The 13,817-nt window shown below is 35.4% G+C and overlaps 1 protein-coding gene across 3 annotated transcripts in view; it reads left to right on the forward strand.

Annotated features, from left to right (window-relative positions):
* The window catches only part of MAGI2 (membrane associated guanylate kinase, WW and PDZ domain containing 2), a 691,018-nt gene that overhangs the window by 602,894 nt on the left and 74,307 nt on the right, over positions 1–13,817 (forward strand). For all 3 annotated transcript variants that reach the window (XM_057364469.1, XM_057364467.1, XM_057364468.1), the window contains 2 exons: positions 1,949–1,980; positions 6,273–6,462. In XM_057364469.1, coding sequence (XP_057220452.1) covers positions 1,949–1,980; positions 6,273–6,462 — 222 coding nt within the window. The remainder of the gene's footprint in view (positions 1–1,948; positions 1,981–6,272; positions 6,463–13,817) is intronic.

A 13,817-nucleotide genomic window follows, 5' to 3' on the forward strand; every position in this document is an offset into this window, starting at 1 on the left:
ATTTTTTTAATTGAGGGTCTTTAAAAAAAATCTTGACTTGATTTATACATCATTCTTTATTTGATTTACAAATGCCTATTACATTTTTAATTCATAGTAAAGTTTTATAATAACTCCAGCATAACTTATTTTTAGGTGGAGACAGTAAATAAATAGGGNAAAAAAAAAAAAAAAAACCACCTTTCAGTTTAATCAGGAGTAATTATTGATGACAATAACTTACGGAAGGTGCACCAGTATCAATAGATAAGGAGTGTTACTTCCACCAATATTTTCCGAACAACAAATCAGGGTAGTAAGTTGATTTGAGCAAGTTTCAAGTCTTATCTTTAGCTCTGAGAGGAAAAGTACTTTTTAACTTTCACTCTTATTAGCAGTACAGAAACATAGCAGGTAATAAAAAGGTAGCCATCTGCCATCCAATAAGTTATTAAATAAGTTTCTGCAACAGAATCTTTAATACTGAAARTGATGTACAAGCCAGATCTATCAAGGATGCCTGTTATCTCAGCTTGAGTTTGCAGATGGAAAGAAATCTGTCTACTTGTTAATAAAGCAGTTTTTATTCAGGCCCTGTAGAGTCAGTAAACATAAACCTTCTCAGGATTACTTTTTTCAATATAAAGTTTTTTTTAAAAAAAACTATCAGTTTACACATCAGCATTACTGAACAGGCAGTGTTCCACTACAAATGGCTCAAGTGATTTTGCACTGAAAAACATTTCAGTCAAAATTAATTAGGTATCAGGACAGAAAAGATTACCTCATTATCTACAAACCTTAAATATAAGTGCAAATGTAATTCCTGTTGTGATTTGTCTGTAGAAAGATACTATCCTAATTCTCTCATAATTTTAATTTTCTTTTTAGACTCACCTTAGAAAAAGAAATAATGAAGTCAGTACTACTCTTTCAGCTGAATTCTTTTTTGAATGAAAGAGCAGGCTGCCTATTAGATATCTCAGTTTAAGCATCATTTCTGTTTCTGACAAAACAAATGAAGTCTTTGTTATTAGCTTTTTATCTTGCCTAGGAAAGTCCACAGACTTTTTTTTTACCTGCTATTAAACTAAGAATGAGTTTTTAATTAAAACTGAAACTTTTGAAAGCTAGTATTTTTTAAAACTTGACCCAATACCCTTTGTAATGCTTCTTTTTATTTAATACTTTGTAAAGATTTTTAATGTTGTATTGCATAAGATAGGAATGGGGTTCATAATGAGTGTTTCAAATTATGTCCTTTTATGAAAAAGACATATCCAGAGTTTTAAACATTTGTAAGCTACAATAGTTGAAATGTGGGAGAGTCACCAAAGCAAGTTATCAGTCAATAACTGAGATTCTACGTGTGTAAAAGAAGTAGTCATATATGACTTCTTGCTAACTGTGACCAAAAACCAGGACAGTATCAAGACAAGCAATCCTCTTGAGACTTGGCCATCTTATCTAGACTTATGAAACAGTTATTTTTCTTCAGGCTTTTCTTCTAAAAAAATCTCTTGTATTATTAGGTTTTGTTGATGGGATGTTCTGAATGCTTCTTCCTAAAGGTGCGACTGCATTTGACACATCAATACCAGGTCATTTGGTGTCTTATCCAATGTCCACCAAGACATTTGGAAGTCCTTTTGCTTAGTTCTTTTAATTTCAACCTAATCCCATGCTGTTTGTAAAGTATGGCAATGATCTCAATAGCTCCACTTGCATATATATATATGTATATGTATGTGTATATATATATATATATATATATATATATATATTTCTATCTATTTTTTCTTAGAAATTATCCCTTGTGTTTTGTGTTTTCACCCCTTGTGTGTAGAGAATTTTCATATCTATCAATACTACCTGCAGACCTGAATGAGAATGGGAGCATAGACACCACTTAGCCTCCACTCTTTATGCATCAGAAAAAGCTGCTAACATTATTTTTTGTTTATTTCAGGTTTCTTTTCTCCATGGAAAACTCCAAAGCCTGTAAGTTCCCTTTCAAAATTGTACACATTGGGTTCATAAGATGACTATCATGCAAAGCAAACTTCTGTAGACTTTCATCTACCATCCTGTTCCCAGCTCATGAGATGCCTCTCAGCAGTGCCCCAGCTCCAGGTGACACAGCATCAGGGGTCAGATTTGAAGGTCTGTTGACTTGAAGTCTGCCAGAAGTGGTCTGGAAAAAGGAAAACCTCATTGTTAAAATGGGTGGCAAGAACTAGAAATGCAGTGGCTTAAAATAAGAGGTCTGGAGGAGAACACAGCAGAAATTAGGCCAGTCTAGTTTGCTAGTTGGCAAATTCTTTGGAATGAACAACATCCACTTTTTCTAGCTTACAAATGGCTTGAGTTTAACATCCTCAAAGAGATTGTTACTCTTTCTTGCATGAGTAGATCTAGAGCTGTAAATAGACACACTTCAAATAAGAGCTTGGATTAGATAACTGACTGAGGTGTCTTCTAATCAACTTTTCTGTGTTTCTATGATTTTGACATTAAAACCCAAGGTGTAAAAACTTTTCCTACTATAAGACTATAAGCAATGATGGTATTTATGCTGTTGAGACCACATTATATAATTTTTTTGAATTTGTGATAACATTCACAGTACAAAAAGAAATCATAGGCCACTATTTTTGGTTGTCTGGTTTGTTTTATTGCTGTGGGGAAATTGGGGTTTGTTTGGTTTATTTTTTTAATTTGGCTTTTTTATTGAGATTTGACAGACCTTAGGGCAATTCTTAATTCTCATAAAGGGTGTGTAGAAGAAAATATATTCTGAYGACTCCTAAGAGCAATAGGAATACCAGTAGCAATACCTTTTAAAGGATTTAGAGCTTTCTTTCTGGGAAGCAGGCAGGGGAAGTACATCAAATCTCAATAAATTTACATACTCTCATATTGAATCGTGGCATGCCTAAAGTATGCCAAAATAATTTTTGTAGCCTGTCAAGTACAAATAGCACTTAATTCATCAGCTCATGCAACTTCATCAGACTGCTTCAGCTTGTAGTAGTTTTTGGTGTAAAAGCCAGATTACCTGTCCAATACATTGGAATAAGTATTGCATAAGTTCCTTTGTTCATCTGTGTAGCAGGATGTCTGTGAAAATAAATCATATTATTAAAGGCTAGCTTTCTCTCACCAGTTTAAGGTTCCTGAATGGCTGGGGTGTTCAATCTTTAATCTCAGATAAAAAGTGATGAAATAGAAAACTTGGAGCTCACTTGTTAAAGATCCATATTCAAAGACTGCCTCCTGTCCATACTTAGCCTCTTCATGTACACATCAAATATTTAATATAGAAATATCAGTGATTGTTGATTATTTTCTGCAATGTTTTGTTATAKAAACAGTATGGTAGTTCCTGCTCAAGTAGCATTTGCCAATAATTGGAATCTAGAAAAACAACCTAAACGATGCAGTTTTTCATGCAATGGTCTGAGGAAACCAGGGCTCACAGAATAATATAACATCACTGTGTGCACATACTGTACCTGCATGCAGGCTGACTGCTCACAGCTACCCTATTTTGAGGTAATCTCAGCAAGAGATTTCACAAATGATTAACCAAGTTAATGTAGTGTGGATTCCTCTGTCTGTCACCACTTTTACCTCCAGAAATAGTCAGACATAAATTTCTCATGTCCAAGACATGAAGATAAGATTGAAACCAAGTGCCTGCAGTACTTTCTGTAGACAGTCTGCAGCAGCAAGGCCAGGCACAGGAGATATAGAAAGCCTCCTCAACACGTCAGCACAGCTCCTGTGTCTGTGTAACAGAAAAGGAAAACAGAGTAACCTGGGGTAGGAGATATTTCTGGTGGTTCCTGTGTATATCATACGTATATCATATAGAATATTAGTGCAAAATGACCATGAGCAATGTCGCCAAACCATTGCCCCAATTTGGGTTTAATGCCCTGCACTCACTACTGTGCTTACTCACTTTCAAGAATGCCTTCTTTTCTGAAGCAGCATTATGACTCACCTTACTGAACACTAGGTAACTGTTTAATTAGTTTATATGGGTTTGGGAGATATAATTCCCCTTCTGTTTATCTACTTATTTAGCTGGTTGAACTTCACACTTCAAGATTTATACCTAACCAGCAAGCAAGAATTAGACATACGGGACCCAGTAGGGTTTTGCCAAATGGTCTCCAGTTTCCTGTCCTTTCTCCAGGGTAAAGTTTGCTCATCAAAGATAACTATATTTTCCTTTCTTCTTTTAAATCTTTCCTTAAATATTTTAATTTTGTCCAGTTTTGCATTTTGAAAGAGGTAAGTGATCTATTTCCCCAGCACTTTCCAAGAAATTAGGAATCTTTCACTTCTAGACAGACATGGTCCTGCATATCCTTCATCTTTATAATGGTAAGATAGGTAGTTTGGTTTTGCTGGCTTGGGTTCTTTTTTCAGATTCTTAAGGGAAGGTAAAGCCTAAACATATTTCTCTGGTTATTTTCTTGATCATAAGGAGCTTGAATTTAGCTTAGTTCTSCTTTCCTATTTAGACATAGGGGTCATAATCAGGTGTGTTTCTAGAGACCTTTGAATTTAAATTTCCATAATGCATTTATATACTGTATATGTGTTTATACCTCCTGGAGGTAATATTTTAGGGCTGTTAGAAGCAGTACAGTGACATTCATGTGACTTACCACATTGGCTAATTTATCCAGATGGTAATTAATTGCAGAGGATAAATTTATCTTGGTCTAGGGGGTACCTGAAGATAACTAAGGTACTTTTCTGTTCCTAAGCTATTTCAATGCCAACTCAGGTATTTCCATATGCCACCGTATTGCACCTCTGGTTTTGAAAGAACCAGCCCTGTATATTGCTGAAACTCTGGCAGAAGCATAGCTTGAATTATAATACTACTTYGTAAAAGAATGAGGTCCTCAACAACTAAAACTGGCCAGTATCCATAACCAGTATCCATATTCTTTAGTATGAACCCAAGAAGGCCAGATCACCTGGGATGTGCAGCAGGATAGTTATTCCCCATATTCACCAGGCGGACACTAAAACATCTGTAGTCTGCACATACTTGGTGTGGAAAAATTCCTGATGTAGTTAATCATCAGAATAGAGAGTAAAACTTACCTGCTGACCCAAACACCTTCTGAAACCAAGGAACTAAAGACAAATGTTGACCACAGAATCTGTAGAGCAAGTTGGCTATAAACCTGCTATCATCTTTGATAAAGTTCTGCTGATACAACAGTAGAAATCAGTGGAATTCAATTACAGATCAGTCTGTTTCCAAGGGCCTTTTTTGTGTAATTAGCATTGTTGGGTTATGTGTGAGAACACACTGTTCTGGAGGCTTTACCACCCTTGTCCTCAGGAAGGGTCATAAGAATGGCCAAGTACTCATTTCCTGGGATAAACATTTGTRTTTTGTTTAACTTAGCCTCTTCAAATAAATTTGCTAATGCAATTTGATTAGTAGCCAACTTCTTCAAAAAGAAAAATGCAGATACTCAAGCCTTCTTTTGTACAGCCTATCATATCTTCAAGCTTGATGTACATGTAAGACTGCTAAAGACAGTCTTGAAAAAAGTGTGAACTGAGGTGTCTTTCATGCATAGACAATAGGCTGCTGTATACTTCTTTCCTCTAAATGGTCTGGAAGAGTTGAAAGCCTTATCCTGTCCTTGGAAATTTGGTTATATAAAGCCAATTTAGTTGTGTTTTTTGAACATTAGATGCTTGAATGCCTGCTATTATAATTTTCTCTTTAGTTTTGATTTTCTTTTGGTTCTGGTTTTGGTTTTTAATCTTCAGTGGAAGCTGTAAATTCTGTTCCCAGCTAGTTATCTACTTCCCCCTTGGCAGCTAGTTATTGTCACGCATTCTCAGAAGATACAGCATTAAGGTCGTTCACTTTCTACACAGTCTGTCCCTTCTTTCTCAAGCACTACTTTCAGCTATGTATTTTGATGAATCTGACAATTGTGTCTTCACAGATTCCACCGTTAGCAAGTAAATTCCAGTAGCTCAGCACATTGTACATGCTACAGATGTGATGCTGGGCCTAAYCTAACCTGAGAAATACTACATCTTGCCATAAGCAACAAATTAATAAATTTAGCCAAGTCATTTTATAAACAGCACAGCACACACCTTGCATTTCAAAAGGCAGCAAATGGATTTACTAATTTTACAAAACACATCTTCAACAGGAATCACTGCTTTTGGTCTCATTGTGGAAGTCACAGTTTTTGMAAAACTTCACTTTTATTTTCTGTATGTTTTTATTCCAGATGATGGAACGATGGGAGAATCAAGGCAGCCCTCAAACAAGTGTGTCTGCTCCAGCTATGCCACAGAATATTCCCTATCCACCCACTGTTCACAGGGGTTCATTTCCTGATTCAACAGAGGCCTTTGATCCACGAAAACCTGATCCATATGAGCTGTATGAGAAATCAAGAGCTATTTATGAAAGTAGGCGTAAGTGAAAGCTCTTTTGACCCTGCTGACCATTTAGTATTTTAAACTTTTTTCTATGTGTCACTGTTGACATAATTTTTTGTAGCTATCTTTTGTAATTTAAAGAAAGAAATTACATTTCTTTTGAGTAAATAGAGACTATTGTAAACTAATCAAAAATTCTACACTTATTTCTTTTCCTAGTTTCTCATGTTTGGCTTTAATAGGTGTTTTTTTCTCATATTTTTTATCTCTCCATTTTAACTGTTAAATCCTTGGTGAAGCACAATATACATTCCACCATATTTTACTGCACTATTTTTTTTAATAGTCAACCAATAGGAAGATGTGACTTTATCAATGAAAAGAAAAGTTTCACTTACTTTCACTTTAAAGTGACATTTATTAAAGAAATTTCAAATCTGTTTATTTTTATAAAAATGTCTTTGACAAGTTTCCACATTGTCCTTGGTAGTTAGAAAGTAACCTGTAGCACAAAGYATTATTTGAAAATCTATACAAAACAGTCATTGAGATGCTCATCTTGATTTAATTTCTCATATTCTTGGAAATGTATCACATGTTTTCCACAACAAGAGTAAAAGGGCTTAGACTTATTCATTCCTTTTGTAAAGAACATTTTATCTATATATATTGTTCTAAATTGTCTGTAGCCTTTGTACTTATTCATATCAATTCTTAAAAATAGTTTACTTTTTTGCTGAAAGCTTCTTTACCATTGCCATTACTTGCACATACCACCTTTCAAATAATTTTATAAATTACATGAGCCTATAGATCAAAATGTAAATTTTGTTATAAATTACACATAAAATATTGGAGCTGATCCAGACTAGTCCATTAATATTAGTTGGACCCAGAGACCTAGAATGTTCAAATTTCTTCAGCATACAAAGGGATAGTCTGAAGGAAATACATTATTGTCCCAAACACTGGGTTGATACCYTTTTCAAAAAAACATTTCCCATATCAATAGCTTTTAGATATGAGGAAGTTTAACCAAAATCTTTCCACTCAAMAGTCAGAACCATCTTCTGTGGTCAAAGTCATCAAGCCAAAAGTTCAGACTTCCTGCATTAAAACAGATATCTCTGTAACACAATTAAGAAAACGTTATAAATGCCATATGTATATATGAGATACATATTTATATAGCATCCTCTTCCATCCTGATCCCCAAAATAGGCTTGAYCCATGTTTGCCCTTCATAAAACTGTGGCAGTATAGAGCTGATGTCAGCTACAGAGATTCACTTATACCCCAGAAGATTATATATTGCATTACAAGATGTATTACACCATTTGATAAAATAATTGCTTCATTAGTATTCGTGGATGCTTTCTTCAAGTTTTCTGAGCACATCTTTGATCAACATGAACTCTTATCTTTTACTTATATAATCTACTSTGTTAAGGAGTATATGCCTCACCACAGGAAGAGCTTCTAACTCATAGGCTGGAGTTATGCTAGAGACTGTGTTTAAATGGTATAACTGCATTTGTGTTCTGTCCAAGGGACAACTGGGAATCATATACAAGACTTTTTCAGCCAGCTGCCTAGAAAAACTAAAAATTAAGTCATGAAGCTGCTGGGCGCAAAGCAAGAAAGTGAGGGATGARAAGCAAAACTGCAGTAACATCCTTCCAGTTTTCCAGAAGTGCCCCATCTTCCAGCTAATCCTGGAAACTTAAATTTCTTATCTTCTTATACCACTATCCCTTCAACATTTTCTTAAGCTTTGATTCCACAGTTGTCAACCAGATGTTGCCTGCATTCATTCAGATCCCTTATCCATAAATATCTGCCTCCAAAGATCTCGGTTCTCCCTGACATTTTGTTTCATGAATGCCATCAGCACACATCTTAGGAAATTCAATTTGTCAAGCCTTTGATTGCTTTTATTGTCCACGTAGTGCTACTGTTTCCTGGAGAGAAAAACAACAGGAAGGAAATCCATTACTGAGTCAAGTAATTGTTATCTGAATATGTAGGAGGGAGAGTTTCAAGGCAACACTGTTTCCTACCATATGGCAGTGTCAGGTTGGTTATCTTTGGGAAGGACATACCCTAAAAGTGCACAAGAAAAGTTCAGCTACTTGGTTTTTCTAAGTACTTCTTGTCTCAAAGCAAGTTTGTCTTATCTCCTGGCAAAACCTTATTTTCATCTTCTAAAAACAGGGCAGAGAAGCGGACAGTCATGACCTGGAAAGTTCAAAAGAGATAGTGCTAGATTTTTATTTCTGTCGCAGTGAGACTGTTACTAAACAGTTCATTTTTGTACTGCTACAGCTCTGGATTTCTGCAGAGTCTTTTATCATAGGGTTTCCCCACAGTCAGCACTCACCAGGACCTCATAAAAGCCTCCTGCTTCAGTCAGGGAGGGAGTGAAGCAACTTATGCATCACAGYGTTCTGTGAGGAGCACAAGCAACATGACTTGAAGCAGAGCAAGAACTAGACCAATGTGTTGCCTCTAGCTCACCCATACCTAATGAGAGCAAGAAAGAGGCTTCAAGCAGGAAGTCTCAATGAGAAAGGATGATTTTCATTCTGCAGGAATGTTTTTCCACCTAAGGAACGTGAAGAACCTGCAAGACTGTGTGTAAGGRGAAGATTTTCAGTTTGTAATGATCACACATGAATTGCAAAGCACTACTATTTCTGCATGGGAAATAGTTTCATAGAGACAATCAAATGATGCATTAGTATAAAACCAGAGTGTAACTCTATTTTGGAAGTCATAACACCTTTGAAAATTGTTTGTCAGGCTGTTACCTGTCAGCTCTTCTCTCTTAGCTGTCACCAGCCTCTGCTGTCCCCTATCATCTGTGCTGAAAGCTCCAAGTAGCCAAAAAAGGAGCAAGAGAGGTTTCCAAATACTGAGAAGGACTACCACATCATCTAAMAGAACTATTTAAAAGCAAAAGAAGGGAGATTGGTTTATGCTTGCTTTCTTTAGTGTGTCTCTCTATTTTGTTGGGTTTTTTTCTTTTTGTTTTGGGGTTTGTTTTGGTTTTTTTTTTAATKTTTTTTTTTTTTTTTTTCCCCCCCCCCCCTTCTTATTTCTTCTCCATGATGAAGAGAACCTACCTAACTTTCTGCTGTGACATTATCTTTTCAGCTGGATAGTTTTTCCTTTTTTCCATTCTTCTATTAACTCTAAGCAAAACCTTTAACTCTTTTCTCCTTAAGAAAACTGTTAGATGGTAAGTGACAGTGGCAGKGTGACTCTCCTGAGAAGCAGGTTAGGTACAGAAGCTAGAAAATGGAATATCAGATCAGGAATTTCCTGTTAATGAAAAAATTGTGACTTCATATGCAGCAGATTGTTACGGCTGTAACTGGAGCCCTGTAGTCACCATTAGGAGACCTCATTCACTTGAATTTTAACTTTTTGCTTTTATAAATTCTCCTTATCCTATCTTATATTTTATTTTGATCTCTATCTATTGTAGATTCACWTTTTATGACAAACTTTGTTAACACCTCTATAGGTAGACATTAGTCAACCAGAAGTCACAAAGCTGCTGGGAATCATAATGCCATATAACTATTCTCTAGCTATAATAGAAATTTGAGGTTGTATTCCTCTAAGGAGAGTGGTAAAATAAAACGTTTTTTACATTGGTCAGGTTACATTTGTCCTTCAGTTAGTGTGGTAGCCAAGGCTGGTGATGTGACACAGAAATGCCAGTAGGAAGAATGAGGTAAGCCAGTGATAAGCTCTCGYTAAAAGTGAAATCTGAAAGATTACAGTTCCACCTTTAACTGGAAGGACAAAGGTTATTTTCTTCAAAATTTCMCATGTTATTTTCTCTTCTGACCACAGTATTTTGAATTTTCCAAGTTCCTTTCAAGTCCAGCAGCTCTTTTATACAGTGTTTTGGGGTTTTTATTGCCAGAGATTTAAACAAATTGGAAAAGAACTAAAAAGCAAAGTTCACCATCAGCTGTGAAATATGTAAATAGCAAATGCATTTTCATAATTAGCCTCCATAAAATAAGGTGTTTTCTTCGGCAGACTTATAAAGACTTCTCTTTAACGGTGATAGACAAGCACTTCATATTCTCAGGCTGCCTTTCCTCTGGAGTATCACTGCAGGTTTTCAGCATAGATATGCATTAAAGTAGGAAAGATTTGTCAGACAGCATCATACGGACCCATAACGTGTAACTTTGAAAATACCAGTCTTGTGGAAAAATACTAAGGCAATCAGGGTTTTCTAAATTTGATGCTCATGGAACATAAGAACATAAGAAAAATATATTAGGTGTCAAGAACTGAATGCATTATCACCTGAGGGGTTCTATGGTATAGTCTACAGGCTAAGCAAAATTTTCTTGCCAGTGCTTGTTGGCTGAAAAGCTACAATTAAAAATTAAACTTAAAGACTGAAAATATTAAAAATTGAAGGAAAATTTTCACATAATTGATGCTTTTTTTCAGACAGTATTTTCCTAACAGAAAAAAAAAATTGCCTTCAACATTTTTGTCCATTTTTGCTCATTTTTATTCTAAAAAGAAATCAGATTTTGGTTATGGTACTTTAAAATACATGTATATGCATGTGTGTGCATATGTATRTATATGTTGAACTATGATAGCATTAAACACATAGTATTCTGAAGTATTGTGTAGAAGGGGTTTTGTATGGGTAAAGGGTTTGGCACTGTRAAGTAGAAAATCAGGTTCTAGTTTCACACCTTCCTTGCACTCCGTTTACCCTATCTTTCAGTATTTCTATTCACCAGTTCGTGCCTTTTATGTCAGTAAGTCATGCCTGCCTAAGTCATGCCTCTTAGTAAATAACAGCATTGGGAATTTGCTAATTAAGATATATTATCATTAAACTACTCCTGGAACTAGAGTATGAGCAACTGAGCTACAGAATATCTCAAAGCAATTTCCAAACAACCCATGTTGGTGTTTTCTGTGCAACAGCATAGAGGTCTAAGAACTTATATAAGTAAGTGAATATAATTCTTTCTTTTTTATAAGAGACAATATATAATAAAAGGAGAGGAAATTTAGCAGACTGATGTCAAATAGTTTTGTATTGTTCGTCACTGCAGAAAGAATTACTCACCATGACAAAATGGATTTGTTGCTTATATGAACCGACAGTGAAACCAAARGCATTTTCAAATGGAATTATGAGTATATCATCATCACAGTGCCATGAATGTAAAATGACTTTGATTGCTGGATTGCAAAGTAGGTCCAAAGCGACCTCTGCTAATTTGAAGTGTCAGTTTTACAGCTGATGGTGGTGTTAAAGATGCAGTATTTCTTTCTCTTTAACAATTTACACTTTACTAAAAGGTATACAAATAGATTTTTGATCTGCAAAGTGGCAGTAAGTACTTAAGAAGTCAAAGTAATAATTTAAGAGAAGTGACTTGTAGGCATAGGAGAGTTGGCTACAGGTGCATGAGGAGAGCAGGTGCCAAATTGCTATGAGCTGCATCAAGCTGCTGCTTGCACAGGTTTGGAAAGGACATTACAGTATAATCACACTCATCCTTCTCATTTGTGAAACTCCTATTTACCTAAAGCATGGCTAGTACTGAGATGCTGAAATATAAATGTTCCCTCATGCTAGTTTTTTTCAACATATTTAGCATTCATCAAAGACTGATCCAGAAAATAACAGAATATGGAAAACRAATATCATCTTTACCTTTCATCAGCATAATTCTTCCTCCAGAGAACACTAATGGCTCCACGGGTGCAAATAAAAATACCCTTGTGTCATGTTGTGGGTGAATTGTGCTCCTATGGCTATATCCTGACACCAAAGGCACCCACTATTTTCACCATCAGTTTAATTTAAATCAAGATTATGTCCCAGATTGTGTTTATTGTTTGTCTGTTTTCACAAATATTTTACAGTTTTCAATTTAAAAGCTAAGAGTGTAATTTATTTTAGACTAAACATGAATGCAGATAAGCAAGCTTTTTACTATTCTAATAGCAAAATTAATCTTGGTTTTGCAGCCATCTGACATGCAAAAATCATAGAATGATTACCATAGAATGGTTTCAGTTGGAAGGGACCTATTTCCAACCCCCAAATTTTTATSTATGGTAAGACTCCTCAAAATGCACAGCTGCATCCTCATTCTGCAGAGCACAGGGAGTCCTCACCATGGTGGAGATTTATTTTGATTACAGTTCTATACAAGTAGCAGTTCAAAAGATTTCTTACTTCCCCAGTTCTTGATTCTAGGACAGGTTAGCTGAACGAAAAAAAATTAAATCAGTAAATTTAAGAAGTGTTTTATTATACTTTCAAGCTCTATTTTGCAATTACTTCATTCCTATTTCACATGAAAGACTAAAACTACTCATGGCAATGCAGCTGCAGAGGTTCAACCAAAAAATTTATGTCATCATTTTAAAAGCTTTCAGCACTTTGAATGCCTCTTCATGGTGGCAGTGTTGGGTAGACTTGTCTCTTTGACCTAACCTCCAAAACTGCCTTCTGCTGCCTCATTTCCTATGAGTTGGAGGCAGGACATTTAATATATTTTTCAAAATTCTAATAAAAGTTTAGAAAATGTCAAAATTAATTTAATAATAAATACATGGAAAGTTTGTAATTGCTTTATGTAAAGGTTAGTTTCCTATAAAACCTAATTGATAGATTTTATAAAAGAAAKCTCGCTAGAGTCAGTATTTTGGTAAAATTACCAGTTCAGTTAATCCTTAGCAGATGGAAGTCACCAGGATGTGCACAAATAATGTGCATTTTGCTCAGCTGAGGACCAAGCCCAGCAATCCTTTCTCCTCTGTTGGAAGTTGCTTTTCTGTAGGGTCTTTGAGCACAAGACTAGGTGAGTTTTGGAAAAAACTCCTTACCTCTGCATTTGACAGGTGGAGACAGTGCTAATTCAGTCCCTTCATCTATGTTAAAGGTTCTTCRCAGATCTTTCTTCTTTTGAAGTTTTCTACTATTTGCTAACAGTTTGCTTGTCACATGAGCACAGCTGTTTAGAGGATATATTTTGTTTCCCAGTGTCAGTGACATTATCATAATTATCCTGTACTGCACAGAGACCCATATTGCTGACAGCAGATTCTTCCTAAAATGAACATTGCTTTGCTATGGTTACCAAAAACACAAGTTTGAACTGAGGTTTTTTTTTCTAGTGATCAGACCTTTAAAAATAAGATTTGATTCAACATCTTCAGTATAACACAGTCTCAATTTTTGTGTGTGTGAATTCCTAAACTACAGTGACAACACATTCTAGGTGCTCAATGGTTAATTACAAGATGATAATTAACAATGAAGGTCTACAAGGCAAAAGAACAAAGACATATCAGACTTCATGAGATTAGATTTGAAGGAA

Source organism: Malurus melanocephalus, unplaced genomic scaffold (genome assembly GCF_030028575.1).
Source record: "Malurus melanocephalus ecotype Western Australia unplaced genomic scaffold, MMel_1.1 scaffold_39, whole genome shotgun sequence".
Lineage (NCBI taxonomy): Eukaryota > Metazoa > Chordata > Aves > Passeriformes > Maluridae > Malurus > Malurus melanocephalus.